The 16,929-nt window shown below is 35.0% G+C and overlaps 4 protein-coding genes and 1 long non-coding RNA gene across 7 annotated transcripts in view; 4 read left to right on the forward strand and 1 right to left on the reverse strand.

The window, feature by feature from the left end:
* The window catches only part of LOC126752344 (uncharacterized), a 203,374-nt gene that overhangs the window by 177,119 nt on the left and 9,326 nt on the right, over positions 1-16,929 (forward strand). The gene's annotated exons all lie outside the window — the stretch shown is intronic.
* Positions 1-16,929, forward strand: part of LOC126752347 (uncharacterized) — a 453,313-nt gene that overhangs the window by 55,178 nt on the left and 381,206 nt on the right. The gene's annotated exons all lie outside the window — the stretch shown is intronic.
* On the reverse strand, positions 1,610-7,960 carry LOC126752326 (PI-PLC X domain-containing protein 1). Of its 3 annotated transcripts, none has more exons than XM_050463045.1 (4): positions 7,618-7,960; positions 3,172-4,607; positions 2,818-3,091; positions 1,610-2,327 (listed from the first exon to the last, which is right to left on the reverse strand). In XM_050463045.1, exons 2-4 carry the CDS (start codon positions 4,229-4,231, stop codon positions 2,087-2,089), a joined length of 1,575 nt encoding a protein of 524 aa, XP_050319002.1. In that variant the 5' UTR covers positions 4,232-4,607; positions 7,618-7,960; the 3' UTR covers positions 1,610-2,086. The 3 variants fall into 3 exon arrangements, with proteins under 3 accessions (XP_050319002.1, XP_050319001.1, XP_050319000.1); XM_050463044.1 differs by having other exon boundaries at positions 3,172-4,641; XM_050463043.1 differs by having other exon boundaries at positions 3,172-4,641; positions 7,465-7,960.
* LOC126752325 (zinc finger and BTB domain-containing protein 24) lies at positions 9,508-11,274 on the forward strand. The gene is made up of 2 exons (XM_050463042.1): positions 9,508-10,172; positions 10,255-11,274. The coding sequence occupies exons 1-2, from the start codon at positions 9,582-9,584 to the stop codon at positions 11,248-11,250; spliced, it is 1,587 nt and encodes a 528-aa protein (XP_050318999.1). The 5' UTR covers positions 9,508-9,581; the 3' UTR covers positions 11,251-11,274.
* LOC126752346 (nuclear protein 1) lies at positions 14,909-15,464 on the forward strand. The gene has a single exon (XM_050463070.1). It carries the CDS (start codon positions 15,165-15,167, stop codon positions 15,369-15,371), a length of 207 nt encoding a protein of 68 aa, XP_050319027.1. The 5' UTR covers positions 14,909-15,164; the 3' UTR covers positions 15,372-15,464.

Here is a 16,929-nt window from a genome sequence, read left to right on the forward strand (position 1 = left end):
ACCCCCCTCTGTATGAACTACGCAAAAAAAATAAAAAACACGGCCTTGATTCGCGGAAGAATACATGATGTGGACTGTTCAATCTGACACACGACTTAATGATTGACCCTCAGTTGTCTTTACTGATGAAAAATGTTTTAAAAATGACCCGATGGCTTTCATTCGCGGAAAGAATACGCCAACACATGATGTGGACTTATGTTCAATTTGACACAACTGACTTAATGATTGAACGGCGTTCCCTTCAAAATATTGTTGGACTGATGAAAATTTCTATTAAATAATAAATGACGTAATGGCTTTCAATACTATTATATAACGATCGCCAACAACAGCTCGAGAATGTGGAGTCATTATGGGGACTTGACTTGATTTGTATCGATCAGAAGATGAACGGCGTTTCCTTCAAAATATTGTTGGAGCCCGTATTTCCAAATTTCTATATCATTAAAACAATAAATACTAAACCTAGTGACCAGTAGTGTATATAAAAAGCTGTATCTTCGTTGTATGAGGTAGTTAAAGAAGATCTGTAGTTAAAAATAAAAATGTAGTTTGCAGTCTGTCGCGCTCTAGAGGGTTTCGCTTTCACCCAAAACTAAGTTCATACACAATTTCTTTTCATGCCTAATTATTTTGCAAAACCTAAAGGGAAAGACATCCGATGAGTCTATTTCTTACGGGTTATTTCTTAGAATAGTTTTGCTATTTTTTTTTCAGGTAGCCGTAGCAAAATTATCTTCTCCAAGATGAGAAAGGAGCTTCGTTCCAATAAAAAAAATAGAGGCAAGAGGGTTTCTGCTTTACTTAACTTTTTCTTGTTGTTGCGTAAACTTGAAGTCTCACAGCGGAAAGACATTATCAAGATCGAATAGAAACGTTGCCGGTTATAAGAAATGGATGTAATAAAAAATGCAACTTAATTCACTCAGGCGCTCTCGGAATGATGTCTTCATAGACTTATCAAAAAGAAACGTTGAATGAACTAAATGGATGCAAACAAACTATTTACCGGCTTTCATCGGCAAAATAAGACACTATTTGAGGATACGAGTATTAAATTTTATCCCGTTTTACACAAACTGAACGATGAAAATCAAATTCTTATATGGAACACTTTTCTATTTGACGATTATTGCCCAAGGCAAAGGTATCATACGAGTAGTTGAAGAATATTTCCCGATCGGTCCACTATACCATATAGCTACCATACTAACAGAACTTTCAAAATCAATTTCTTGTATGGAAACTTCTTTGCTGAAAGGTATTTTAGCTTCGGTACACCGAGGTTAAGGTTTTTTTTTTGTTTTAAAGTAAATTTGGAGACTGCAGAGAACTTCAAACGGAGAGCAATACAACTCCATTAAGAGAGAACTCTCTCAGAGTAGAATATTTCATATTTTCGCTTACAACTGGTTACCAAAATCACACTATTGGAGCTGTTATGGTATTTTTTGAATGTTTAGAAACGAAACGAACTAATACAAAATGTTATTAGAAATATGAATAAATATAGATAAAAAAAAATAACGAGACAATATTGGGTTTATATTTTGTAAGTATTTTACACATTGTGTTAAATGGAAAAGTTACAATGAAACAAATAAAAATTGTACGAATTAGCGACAAGCTCCTTTTTAGTTGTCACATAATTTTATTCCTTTATAATATATACCATACTACAATGTATACATTTTTTATTTTATTATAAAAATTGTCATTGCTTAATAAAATAAAAAAACAACAATATTCTATATGATCTGAATATATTTTTTACATTTTTTGTTGAATATAAAATTTGTAAAAAGTTATAATCATAATGACTAACATGTCTGTCTTCATAAATATAATACTTTGGCTTAATTTATTTCACAAATATTCTCAATAATTTTAAAATAATTTTTTTTTTCACTGACCGAGAAAAGAGAATAACTTGGTGAGCTAAATTCTGCGGTTCTTTTATTTTTATATTTGATACAAAACTTTTGAACCTGTATTTTTATTTTAAGAAAATGCACCATAAACTAAGGCGGATTTAGATATCTAAATTACATATAGAGTTTTATATGTAAATTCACTTCTACTACTAATAGTACACAACTTTACGTTTATTCCATTCGAGAGCGATATCCATTAGGCTGGTGCCACGAATGAAATCCACCGCTACAATATTCGCATTTGCGCCCAATTCGTCGCGATAAAGTTCTGAAATACGCCAATTGACTTGATCGGCCATTTTTCGCAGTCCACCATATTTATCGAGTATAACACCCCACGTGTCGGGTGTAAGTTCTGCCATATCAGCAATGGGTCGGCTTGATAGGCGACTGCAAGGAATGGAGAGTTATTATAATTACAACAGATTAATGCGGGTAATGACCGAAGTACTAGGACTTTACCCTCGAGAGTGTCTTATAAAATCAAAATTATTATCAACATCTTATTCCTTCGATAATTACATTACAAATACGTATATGTATCTAAGAAAATAATGTGAAAATTTCAAGTTGATCGGTTCAGTCGTTTCGAACAAAATTTTTTCACCGACTCTGAAAACATCGTTTCGAGAAAAACACGTTTAAAGTTCTTTGAGCCGATTACATTAAGCTAAAGAAATCTTAAAAATACTCATATTTCCCAAACTATTTGCTAGATCAACTTAAAATTTTCGGATAATATCGTCAAATATGTACATATGTCTACAAAAAATATATATTAGCAAAACCGATATTTGAAATTCAGCAGGCGATATAACCCCTAAAGTTTATTTAAGTTTTGAATTTCTTTAGGCTTTTATCAAATTTTCGATCCACTTACGAAACATCAAAGTTGTTAATTGAACGTAAGTACTTCTCCAGCTTTGGCCATGTTTGCACATTGCCCCAACGTTGCTCCACCGATCGAAATAGTGTATTTGGAAATTCAGCCACTACTTGGCCCTTATCATAAGCCAAAATGACGTTCTGTTGCCTTGACCAAATATCGTTTAATGTTGCGCGCCATGACGCTGAAGGATGCACGATAACATCGCCAAATTGCTGCTGTAAGAAACTGACCAGCAGACGATGAACGCCAAGACCTTTGCCGAAACCTGCAGTTTAATATAGGTATGTTAATGAGTTACTAAACCCTTAAATATAACTAGAAACGAGCGTTCCGAAATTTACTCACCAACCGGAAACTCTTTCAAACCGAATATCACAATCTCATTTGTCTCCAAGACGAACTCTTTAACTTGCTCGATAATTTCCGCTAGAGGACGCTGTCGTGTAACGCCATGATTAATGTAGAAACGCTCGGGCGTATTGCGATAATAACCAACGCGTATATCCAAATAACGTACACCGTGCAACAACTGACCGCGTATATCATCATCCTGTGTCAGCGCATACTTTGTGACGATCGTTTCGCGCAGTAGTGGATCGAAATTGGGTCTATACGAGCCGGAGTCGTGTGTGCCAGGTATGAAGAGATCGCGCATACGCATACCACCCACCTGTGCGCGCATTTCGCGCATCCACCGCGGGTAGGCGCGCAAACAGCTGGTGGCCAATATATCACCACTGGCATTCACATAACTCGCCCAAAAGCCATAGCAGCCCGTTTTGGCGGTCACATTGCGTGAGAGCCCATAATCAAAATATACACCCGTGGTGAACCATTGCGCGGCGGCGCTTGGTTGTAATGCAGCGACTATATCACCGCTGCCATTGTTTGAAATCCAATAAAGACGCGGGGGCATTGATGCTGTGGGTGGCGCCGCGTTGTAAGTATCCACAAAGCCGCTACCTTCAAAAGTGTCGCTCGCATTCGAACGCGCAACGTAATTGTGTTTGTTTTCACGTTCGAGTAGATAGCGCGTCGGCGAGGAAGTGCTGCGTTCGGTAACGCCATCGTTTGGCACAAAGCCGCTGCCTTCTGCGTTATCAAACGCGGCTAGCGGCGTGCCCGTAGTAAGCTCGACGCGTTCAAATTTATGTGGCGCCTGCATTGTAATCAATATGTGATCATCCTTGTGCGCAGGCGCATTGGTCCAAGACACCTCCAAAAAACGATGGCGCGCACTTATTGTCAGCCAGAGCCGCAATTGTTTTGGTTGCGCGTCGGGACGCGTGGCGCTTAAATCGTGTATGTCATCGTAGTTGTAAGGCAGCGCGGAAACCGTGCTTAGGCCACACAGCGCATAAATGTAAAGCCCCACGAGCGCTTCACACACTTTTATTGCTGACATTTTCAAAACGTAACTGCTGCAGTACAGGGTGTAGCGCCTCTGTGTATGTTATACAAATATGTATATATGTGTGTATTGTACTGTTATTTGTATTTATCACTTTCACTTACTGCTGACGCGACCACTTGAATTAAATTAATTTAAAACACTTTTCACGTTTTTTCAGTTTGTTTATCTTTTCAGTTAATTTTTCAACTGCAACACTTGACGTCGTGTGTGAAAATTGCTTTATTTTACACGCTCGTTATTCACTTAAGTGACAACGCGACCACATGCACTTTGTTCTCGTATAAAGCGCTTTCAAACTGGCTGACTTGCGACTGGCGACGGACAGCGCGTGCAATTTCAACCGTTCAGTTTGAGTGTTTGAATCGTTCTAGATTTGTTTACAATATCATTTGTGCTTACAACTTAAGACAATAGTTGGAATAATTGTACATTAGTATTGTAACATAAGTAAACACAGTTCAAATAATTACATAGAAATGGAGTAATTCCCCAAATTGGGAAATTCGGTAATGAGGAGAATCATTTATTTGGACATTTGGCAGTATCATTTCCACTTCCTCGATATGTAAAAAAAATTCACTGTCTTATTTGATAATATCTTGCATAGTGGACTCTAGTGAGCCCAAGGTGCGACTTGAACTAGTGTCGGACAAGTAGAGGCTCCTAATAAAAAAATCTTAAGTGGACTTCAAAGTTAATAGATTTTAAAATATTTTCATTGCCTTTCCTTTAGAGAAGTATAAAATTAAGTGAAGAGAAGGTAGAAGACACGACAAAGAAACGCTCTTTGTTTAATTGCAGAGATTTCGATTGAAATCTCCTTCATTTTACACATCGTTTTATTTAGACATATAGACATAAAGGCAAAACTTTTGTCATGATGAGATAACAAGCTCTTCCATTTTTTTGTTCTGACAGTGTCACATATGCAAAAAAGAGGTAGTTATAAGAATTCACAGATTCATATTACTTGAGAATATACGAAAAACCCCACTTATTCTAAGCTTGGATGGCTTGGGAGGCTTTGTCTTAGTTTATAGAAATATCTTTCATATATGAATGAATATTCTACTTTCATTTCTGTTTCAGAGATGATACGGGCTTAAAATATCCAGTAAAAACAGGGCTTGATTTCTTCACAAACTCTCACTTAAGATTTTGTGGTCTTTCTAACACTAAAGATCGTCCACAACGAGCCTGCGTCTCATTTCTTTACCTTGAAAAGAGTATATTAAATTTGTCACGAAGTTTACAACACCCAAAAGCAAACGTCGGAGATTCTACATATAGTTATTTAGCAACATTTGTCTGTCTGTATATAGGCAAACTACTTAGTCCCTCATTATTTGAGATATCGATCGCGTTTTTCTCCCCAAAACTCTGCTAATTTGTTGGCTTCGCCGATATCGGTCCACCAGGATATATCTGCGATACAAAAGTGATCGATCTAAGCCCAGTATTGTGTGGAAACATTTTTTTATTTGATGGGATATCTTCCCGAAATTTAGCCCGGGTTATGGTCCAAGGCTATGATGCGCTCTCCGAACAAAATGTTCAGATCAGACCACTTTATTACTTTTTTCTTCTTTTAGTAATATTTACCTACTCTAATTCTCTACGGTTTTTCATTCATAAAAATATCTAGATCTACATAATCATACACCATATCAGCAAATAACTCTGACACTGCGCCAAATTGAGCACACGACCTGATCGCGGAAGACCTTCAAGCGTATACTGTTTACAAGCCCCAATTGGCTAGATGTCGCTGAAGCAAGCATCAACTTGACATAAGTAGTTATATTTACGCTGAGCTTCATAAATGTAATTGTAAGCGAGCATGTTGCTATAGCGGAGCATCAGACTCAGTATGTAAACAACACCTGCCTTGCATCTGTAGAAATACATATTTACATATACATATAGACATTCAAGAGTAAATTTAAAAAGGTTAAGCGAGAACTACATAAATGGCAACTCAGGAACTTTTTTCGATTTTATACCCGAGGCATGAATACACTTAGGTTGTATTAAAATATCGAAACTATTGGAGGATGCAGTCATCTTTTTTTAGAAGGGTAAACGAGTGAAGCTGATGATATTTCAAATGATCACAACATTACGAAATCCAAACAAAGCAAGATCTACTACTATAAGCACTGAAACTGAAAGCTTCTAATCGTTATAATCTGGTTAGTTAAAGAATCATAAATTTATGGACTTATGGACCTTGTGTCGGATAAACTTGTACTGCTTGTATTCAGCTCTTCCCTACTTTTTCTTATCGCAATTATTTCAACAATCGATGCATGCGATTTGATATCGAAGAATTGTTCTCAACAATAGCAATTAAATTAGTTTCACAGAATATTTAGCCATAAGTAATTATATATACTGATGATGAATTGCCATATATAGTGCTAATATGAAATTAAATGCAAATTAAGTACATTCCAGTCATCTAATTTGGGACTTTATCGCAAAAAATAACAAGTGATTGGACAATTATTTTTCTACGGGGTAAAAAGATAGACATTTATCTTTGAAGCCTGAGAGAAATAGGTCTATCTAGAATTGACTGGCTACACAAAAGTTTCAAGGATGATTATAAAGCTGTTCAAAACTAATCGGCAAAAATTTTTCAGGAAAGGTCATAAAGACATAATCCTGATTACATCATGTTTCGAAGATAATATAAGCACTACGTCCCGCGCACAAGGCCGGAAAAATAACCGTTTTTGTCTTGAAGACCCAAATCAGAAAAATATATAGCGGGTCGTCAATATGAATTTTGATTACAATTTATTAAAAAAAAAAAAAAGAAAAAATCATGAATATCGTTACGAAGCCAGTTATACAATCTGATGAGACAGACGACACTAAACAAAAATTTTTAAAGTAAAAAATTCAATGGAAAATTAAAATGTTTAGATAGTTGCAAGTTACAGAGTCTGAGGCTTGAAATCGAACTTCTCCACTAATAGAAACAATCTTTATATTACTAAAATTTTTTATGTCTTCTTTTCCAAGTTAAAAATGTTATTATCATTTCCCATAGCAAAATATGTTAAAAACATGGGAAATATAAGGGTTAAGGTTTTCATTCATTAGAACCCCCAGTAAGATTTTAACTAAACATTGTTACGAAGCAAAAAAAATTTACAAAAAATTCTATTTGACGATATTTTGTATGTACAATATATACATACATAATATACACCTACAATCCAACTATTGCTTAACATTTTTATCATTGCAACAATTTCACATCTGAAAGCACAGCTTTTTAGTCACTGTTTTGCCATTTCCGCTTTTGATTTAAATTTCATTAAAGTCGGCGCTAAAAAATACACGCTTTCACATGTGTTTGCGCTCACTTTTTTCACGCTTATTCGATTTGTTTACTATGTTGATGTAATCAAATTGTAATTTTACTTAAATGCTTAATGTTGCTTGTTTATTTATTTAAATATCATTATTTGCATTTTTACTCTCAATAAACAATAACAACACCTGTACTGGTGTTCTCTTCTAAAGCAAATGTTTGACCATGTCTATTTACACTACGGGAGCTGTGCTCTTTCACGCTGCGGCAGCTTTCAGTAATCAAACAATAAATTTATTCCACGCCAAAAGTCCAACCCGTAGCCAGCAGCCCGCGTAACTATCGTTTCCAAAGTACCACCTTCCACGTGCGGTCGTAAGCGCCGACTGAAGCTCACCATTGCAGGGAACCTTTGACATACATATGTACGCCCGCACCCACAAGTGTAAAATATTTCAGTTACGTGCGCTCTCCCGCTTTCGATGTTTGTAAATAAATTTACTATGCTTTATTCCCATTTGATGGAGATTTTTTGTCTCATTTATATCGAAGTGTGTGTTTTTTATGAAGAGAGTAGTGCCTTAATTTGCATAATTTAATCTGTGTTCAAATTTAAACTCAAACCGACATACAGTAATGTAATTTTATAGGTTTCAAGATCAGAGTGGATTTCTGTACAATTAAGAGAGTTGACATAATTTCTTTAAAAAAAGCTTGTGACATCCCTCCCAGGGAGAAGATAGTGGGACGCATGGATAAGCTACCTAGTCTATCTGACTTTAAGAGTTCCCAAAACAAAAAAAAAAAATATTAATAAGGCCCTCCTACACTATCAACATCAGCAGTTCAGCAGTAGTCTTAAGGTATCCAGTTTCAAGAGAAAGAAATGTACTTTCAATACAAATACGAGACTAATAATATGGGATTTAATTAACTAAAACATATACAATACTATTATGCTAAGTATGGTACATCTGAAGCAATATAATTTTCTCATCTTTCTGGCAATTTGCGGAATCCATTCCAATGGAAGCGCGCCTGCTTGGCGTCCTAGAATGAAGCCATTTTTGTTACCTTGTCTTTATGTAAACCGTATTCCAGCGAGGGCGTTCTGCAATGACCGTAACAAATGGCAGTCAGAAGGGGTAAGGTCTGGTCTAGAAGGCAGGTGGACCAAAACTTCCCAGCCGCTGTTTTCCAAATAGTTTTTAATCGGTCTTGCAACATGATGCCAAATGTTGTCATCATGGAAAATTATTGACAGCTAAAGTTCTCTGAAGTACGATAACTTTTAGCAGAGATTTAAAAAAAAAAATAAGAAGAACAGTTTTCAGGCACAAAGTTCGACTTATTTGAGTGAAAAAAATACATATACTGAAAAAGACGCAAAAGGACAGTAGTCAGACAGTTTCCAACGAAATTTCTAATAAAATAATAGTCAATTTATGTCTCTAATTTTTATTGGTTAAGAATTTTGGATGAATATTTACTTTAAATTTTTCGATCTCATTCAGTCTTGGTTTCTCGAATTTAGATAACAATATCACCAATATTCATCCATATGAAGAGATATAAAAAAAATAAATTGAATTATTTATTTCGTCTAAATAAACATAAAAACAATTTTTTGTTGTTTTAAATTATTGTCTTTGAAGACGACAGAATACGAAGATCCCAACTTTTAATCAAATGGAGAAATTTAAAATATATAAATAATAAATTCTTTAAAATTATCTTAATATGTAGGTACAATACCTAAAGTGTTGTAATTATATTTTTATTATTGCATAATTTATTAATAACACAAAATACAAAATTAAACATTTGCCAAATTAACTTCCTTATGCCAAAATTAAAATTATAAAATTTTGCTACATCCCTAATACCTTCTAATCTTTTTTCATTTAGCCAGTGCAACCATGTGGCAGAATCAGCTGTTTGCTTTCTATTTCAAATTAAGGTAAACAAATAAATTGCAACAGCTCGGATTTAGAAAAATAAACAAGTTAATGGATAATGAATACAGCTCTTGAATTAGTGCCAACTCTACATAAACCGCTGCACTCCAAAGTTTCCAACTACCTAAACAATCAACGTCGTTCTGGCCAATACTGTGATTTAATAATCGAATTGGAATTGGATGTGGCTGGCGATGATGCAAATGCAGAATTCGGACACTTTTGTGTTGTTGGCGCACAAAGTCGCTTCATTGGCGGACCACAATTCATACAAAAATCATTGCAATTTTCCATACACAATCCATTAAAGGTGACCATCAATAATTTCAGTTGTACACAATGTTTGCACACCATGATGGACTTCTTCTACGAAGATATAGTTTCCATATCAAAGGAACATGAACCGCATTTTAAGCAATTGGCAAAGATTTTAGCAGTGACAGAGTTAATGAATTTATTTGAATTGCCAGATGAATTGGTGCCTACAGTGAATGGAAATAATCTGGCGGTCATAAGTCAAGAATGTGATGTCCAGAATGAGGCTGAGATTCTGGTAAAGAAAGAGACGGCAGAAACAGAGGCGGAGAAGAAGCGTGATGTCAATTTAGGTAATCGGGATATATTTAAAGATCAGCGCAACTTTTTCAATGTAAGTAGGCCATGTTGTTTATGACTGAATAACTAAGTATATTTTTTATTATATTTCTATTTTTTTTTTTTCGAATTTTAAGCTAAAGAATCCACGGGCCACAAGTTCCAGCAGTAAAATCAACTATTGCATCGGTTGTGATTTCAAATGCTATCGCGTCCAGGAAATGATCACACATATGAGTAGCTGCGAACCCTCTCATCTCACCTGCTCGCTGTGTGAAGTTGGCTTTCTGGCATGGCGCGAGTATGAAGCGCATATTCAGCACCATCTGAGCAATTTGAAGAAACCGTTCTTCTGCCTAGAGTGCGGTGCTCGATTTGTCAATCGCGCAGCGCTAACCATACATTTACCCAAGCACACAACCGAAACACCACATCAATGTCAACACTGCGGAAAAGGTTTCAAGTGGAAGCAAGGCTTGAACAGCCATATGTTAATACACAATAAAGAAAAGCAAATGCTTTGTGATGTTTGCGGTTATAGCACAACCCATATGAAAGCACTAAAATCACATAAATTACAACATACTGGCGAATACTTTAAATGCCCATATCCTGATTGTAATCACCACGCAAATCGCAAAGAAAATCTACGTATACATATGGAAACGCATAAACAAGAGCGTCCATTTGTATGTGAGGTTTGTGGTTGTAAATTTAGTCAAAGTAAGAATTTGAAACGGCATGCGCTCAAACATTCTACTGATGAAATACACAAATATAAATGTCAATTATGTTCATTTAGCAGTCATCGTTCGGATAAAGTGAAGGAACATGTACAACGTGTGCATACTGAGAAGGAAGTGCAATTGGAATTGCCGGAGATAGTTGAGAATGCTTTTGAAAATAATGTCTGTGACGAATTCGATTTACCACCGTTGACTGGAATCGATAAAGCCGAACTATTGAATGTGAAGAAAGAAAAAATTAACATGAAAGATTTGACAAAAAAAGCTCGCACGAAAAAGAAGGCCACTATTTTAACACAAAACAAACGACAAGTATCCATTGCGCCTAAACCAAATGCAGTTGTTGCGACAGTTACAAATATATTAAGCAATAATGTTAATAGTTGAATAAATTTTACGCATTAAATGCAATTTTGTGATTGATTATAATGGTAGTAACAACACTTACCTGTTAGCTGGTTCGTTGCAAATGTGGGTTGGAATTTTTCTTTGAAAATGTTTATTATAATTATTTTTTAGCCTTTTCTGCACACTTGCAAAAAATAGCTTAGGAGATTGAGCTTTGCACACTTCGACATGAATGAAATACACTTTTGTAATAATTATACAAATTTTTCACTTTGGCACACACTTTCTGGCGCAGGCTATAGGATATCGCTAATATAAGAAGACTTGCACTCATAATATGGAAGATAAATGGAACTTTGCTTATTTTTATATTAATAGACTACATTTTTCTAATAATGATAGATTTTTTCACTTGTATATTGTATATTGATAATAGGCTTAACTAATATAAGCTTTTCTGCACATTTTCAGAAAATAGTTTTAGGATGTTCACACTTTGGCATTGATGAAATACACTTTTCTAATAATTATAAACACTTTTCACTTTGGCCACACACTTCCAGGCGCAGGCTATAGGATATAGCTAATAGAAGCACACTTGCACACATATTATGGAATATAAATGGAACTATGCTAATTTTTATATTGATAAACCACATTTTTGTAATAATTATAGATTTTTTTCACTTAAATCACACATTTGCACATGGAGGGCTATCACGGACTAGAGGACTTTGCTAATATAATCTCCGAATGATATTTTGCAAAGAAGATGGTGTAGAGAGCGAACTTTGCCTATTTTGACATGGATACGCTTCACTTATTTCATGAATACTTAGTATGAGACGTTGCTTACAGATTTTAACTTCCATTTGCACTGGGTAGCGGCACAGGCAAAAGGACTCTGCATAGACATTTGCAAAATATATCATATTTATCACAAACTTTTGTATACACTGTAGATAATTTATTACACATATGCGCCTGAGCCTAATGCTTAGACGGAATTGTTATTTTATTAATTTAAAATTGGATTAATCGGAAGTAATTAGATTTTCACCGGACTACGAATTTTATGAACAATAAGCATTTCCGCGCGCGTCGCTTGACAATTTTGCAGCAACTGGAATGACAGATGGGAGTTTAAGAATTGACACAGGGTGATTGCAATGATTTCGTGTCGGCTAATAATTTAAAAAAAAATTAAAACATAGTTGTCTTATCTACTTAATTATAACAATGATTATTATGATAAGTTATGTTATGTTGGGATAACTTAAGATATTGATATTTGAGTTGTACAGTGAATTGTCACCCCAACTTCCGGTGCTTTCACAAGAACTAAACATTCCAATAAGAATTTTTTATAACATAACATCTAAAACTTTGGTACATCCTGCACTTTTCTTTCTCCGACGTCACTGACCTGCCAAACATTTACCGTTTAACCAGCTCCGGTCAGTTATTCCGCCATTTTAAAGTTTCGTGTAAAAGAATTTCGTGAAAGTGCCGTAATTTAATAAATTTAGTGTGTTAAAGTCATGTTTTTGGTTTTTATTAGTCGTAAATCAATACAACTACCTGTTCTGTGTGCAAATAAATCAAGTGCAATGTGCGGGCCATGTAGTTAAGTGTGTTATTGATAAAAGAAAAGTGTGCAAAAAGTCGGCTGCCAATTAGCCAATTGCGTTGTGCGCATCAATTCATTTTTTTGTGTGTTTATTGTGATACGCTGTATGAAATAGCGTTTTGTGCTGTGAATCATTAAGTGTTCCAAAAAAGAAAGTGTATACAAGTGTTTATGATAAGAAAATTCCAGAGCAATGTGTTGATGTGCAGAGGTGCGGAGCAGCAGCAGCGGCGTACAAGGTAAACTTCAACAACTTGCTAGATTATTTGTTAACAAGCATACATCTTATTGGTACAACAAAAATATAATTTATTCATTTCGAAGTAAACAAACCGGCGAATATGATAATAAAAACAAAGATACGCAAAACAAAAATCGGTCACGGCTTTTTATTGCGTGGCTGCTTTTGGCATTAGATAGCTTTCTGTGTGTGTGCATACAATCACGTTGGCCTGTTTAGCAAAACGTCTATTGATGCGTGGGATTATGTATAGAAAAATTCTAGTTTATTGTTTTTGTTAACTTATTGTCTTTATAGTATTTACTTATGCATTTATTTATATGAGAGTGTCGCATTTACGCTAAGTGGCTCTTGATTTTCTGAGTAACGTTCAGAATATAAAAAGTTAATACAATTTTAATTTTTTTTCGTCTGCGCCGTTTAATTATATGTATTTCATCAGAAATGTATCTGTTTACACAATTGTTTATAAAATGTAGTATATAAAATATGTGAGGGCAACAACTCTTAACAAGGACTCAAGTTGGGTTTTCTTATAATATTTTTACGTTGATTAGAACTTCCAGCCTAGGACACATGCATACATGTACATATATGTATATACATATGTATTAATGTACAATGTATTCAAATCTGCCTTAGTTGTTGCTTTTCTACCAATGGGAAACGGAAATGCTAAATTCTAATTTTTACAGCAAATTTGACAACGAAAAATACACACATATGTATGTACATACATAACTCTTGTATAATGTATATTATTTTTTTACGTTTTTGAATCGAAATGCTATATTTTATATTCGAATACCAGTATATTTTTCTTTAAAAACACAAAAATAAATAAATTTTATTTAAAATAAATTATTTTTAATTTTTAAGCGCATATTTATACAGATTTTCAGAAAACAAAAAAATTTTTTGAAAAAAATTAAATATTTTTCGAGTTACACGCGATCTCCGACGGCGTTAAAAAATTTCATAGTGTTTCCAATTTAAAAAATAGTGCGCGTTAACAAAATTTGTTTAAAATTGCGTCAGCTTTTCGTTGTGAAAATGTGAACACAAGTGTTATTCATACATACAACTCCGACCTTATTAACTCCAGAGATTTTTCGAGAAGTGCCAACAGATACGTAATCAAAAAGCTATGCGGAACAGTGGTTTATCTAACTTATGTGACTACTTAGCATAGCCTACAACTCCGGATAGTGCTCCAACTTTCTAGAAACTCAGACGCGCGCACCCTGTGTGCATGGAAAGCAAATTATAGCTGAGCGACAACAGCTGGAATTGAGTGGTGGTGAGTATGGAATAGTTTTATGACGGTAAGTTTGTATGTGCTTTTGTTTTTGTTTTGGTTGTACATATAACTACACATACATTTATTTATTTATGATTTTACCTATCGTGCGCTTTCAGCTGTTGAGGCCACGTTGAAATTACTCTACATACATGTATAAGTACATGTGTATGTATGTATGTATATGGATGTATGCTTGAAGAGCAAGTGGCAGCAATGTAAGGTAAACGGCAAAATGTTATAAAACAAAAATAAACTGCGCAGTATTCCAAAAAAAAAATCTCAAAAACAAAGGAACTATATATTATAATAGACGGCAAGACGTCTGATAAAGCCCCCAACCGGTCTCCCATTTTGCGCGACCGAGAGCTACGCAGAGAGCGAGCGCCAAGCAAAAACAAAAACAACTATACGAAAAATACCGTGTCGACAGTGGCAATGACAACGAAAACAAAACTAAAAGCAGAGTCAAATCAGAAAACGGCGCTTTTTGCACCGGCTCTCCGCTGGGTATATAAAGGAAAGTGCGCAGCAAAAATCCAGTTTAATTGAATAACACAATTCGTGAAGTGAAGACATACCGTTCAAAGGTGCTGAATAAGCAACTTGTTTAGAAGAAAGCAAAAAATCAAAGCTTTAAATTTTCAAGTAATATCCTCAAACAAAGAGAAGCAACTGAAAGAAAGTGTTGAACTCGAAGGAAATTAAAAACAAAAGCTGCAAAAAGCAACCGCAAGATCTCATTTGTAATTTATCAACTGCAAAACCAAAGTAAAAACAAAATGTCTGAGGCTTATTTCGATGAATACGAGCACTACAACTTCGACCACGACAAGCACATCTTCTCGGGCCGCAGTGGCAAGCAACGCAGCAAGAAGGAGGCCAGCGAGCACACTAATCACTTTGATCCTAACGGACATTCACGCAAATTAGTTACTAAATTTATGAATACCAATAACAATCGAAAGACGTGTGCCGCCAAGAATTGAGTGTTGGTCCAAAGTGAGGAGGTAGAAGTAGTGCAGCAGCCGCAGCAGCAGAAACAGAAGCAGAAGTACAAACGCGTTAGTGAGGAGCAAAAAGTGAAAAAATATATAAAAATCGAAAAGGAGACAAAGCAGAAACCTAAGAAGAAGAAAGCGGGCTTAATTGGAGCTACGTGGCGTCGTAATAAACCTAACACAATAAAAAATTTTGAACGTTAGAGTAGAGCTTATTGAGTAGAAGTGCAGAAGTTTGACTAAGGAGCAGAAGGAGGAACAGGAGGATCGTCGTCTAGCAGCTGAAATAGGATAACGAGTTTTGGTGGGATTTTGTACCAGGCGTAAGCTAAATTAAGGAAAGGGGGTGCGCAGCGTCGCGGCGAAGTATTATTGACGGCGTGTGTTGACGGCCAACCACTTGCAGAAACTGCCATTTTTACATACTGACGTATAATTGTGCAGCGTATGCAAGTTGGGCGGCGGTTCACACATCAAAGCAAATACAAATACAAAAAGAAATATTAAAATTAGAGAAAAATTTGCATTGCGAATATTATTATATGTGTGAAAATTTTGAAACACAATATTTCGTACTATTGTTAGCTATAACGTTACTTCGTAACATAAGTAATTAGTATAGATATACTGTTTCTGCAAAGTTTTAGGTAGTTTTCTTAAAACAAGTTTTTTTTTATAAACTCACAAATTGTATAACGTGACACATCTCGCACCTGTTTATGCATTCTGTGTAATGCACTAATAACACTTTGGTTTATTTATGATTTTAACATTTGTATTAATTTCTTCTGATATTCATATTATTGTATTGTAATTAGAATTAAAAAACAAAAAAAAAAGTTGAGACTGTTTAAAGCATGAAGCTGCAGTTAAATTATAACTCATTGAATAAATATTTAATAAAATATAGAACTAAAATTAAATCTAAACAAAAACTTTTGTTTTTTATTTTTAAATAGCGGTTATTTTGTCTTTGACTTTTAGATATGTATGTTGTTGTACCGAGTCGACAGTCCTTAACCGGATAAAAAATCCGGGCTCGTTCAGGTTACGTAGACCCGACTGTCCTGGGCTTTTAGATTTCGTACATAATGATATATGTATGTATGTACATATGTATGTATATGTATGTATGTACATATGTATGTATGTATATGTATGTATGTAGGAAGTAGGCGTGAATTAGAAATTTAACTCCGGAGCCACACGGTAACAATATGTTGAGAGCCAGACGTCAACGTAGGCACCCCTGATCTATAGGACCCATTCGCAGGACAATCGGTGTTGCGTAATCGTAACGGATCCGGTTTTATATCCGGCCAAGAACTGTCAACTTAATCGCCTTTTATAAAATTTTTTGTTTTCTACCGCTACAACAACAGATTTAAAATCTATCGAGTAGTTTGCGCTAAAACCTTTACCCAAAATGCCAAAAAAATACATATTTATATTTTGAAATTAATTCATAGTTCTGGTAAAGTGACGATAGGAAGATTGGGTGTGAATTTTTGAATTACCAAAATAATTAACAGCAATCAAATTTTTG

Source organism: Bactrocera neohumeralis, chromosome 3 (assembly GCF_024586455.1).
Source record: "Bactrocera neohumeralis isolate Rockhampton chromosome 3, APGP_CSIRO_Bneo_wtdbg2-racon-allhic-juicebox.fasta_v2, whole genome shotgun sequence".
NCBI classification, from domain to species: domain Eukaryota; kingdom Metazoa; phylum Arthropoda; class Insecta; order Diptera; family Tephritidae; genus Bactrocera; species Bactrocera neohumeralis.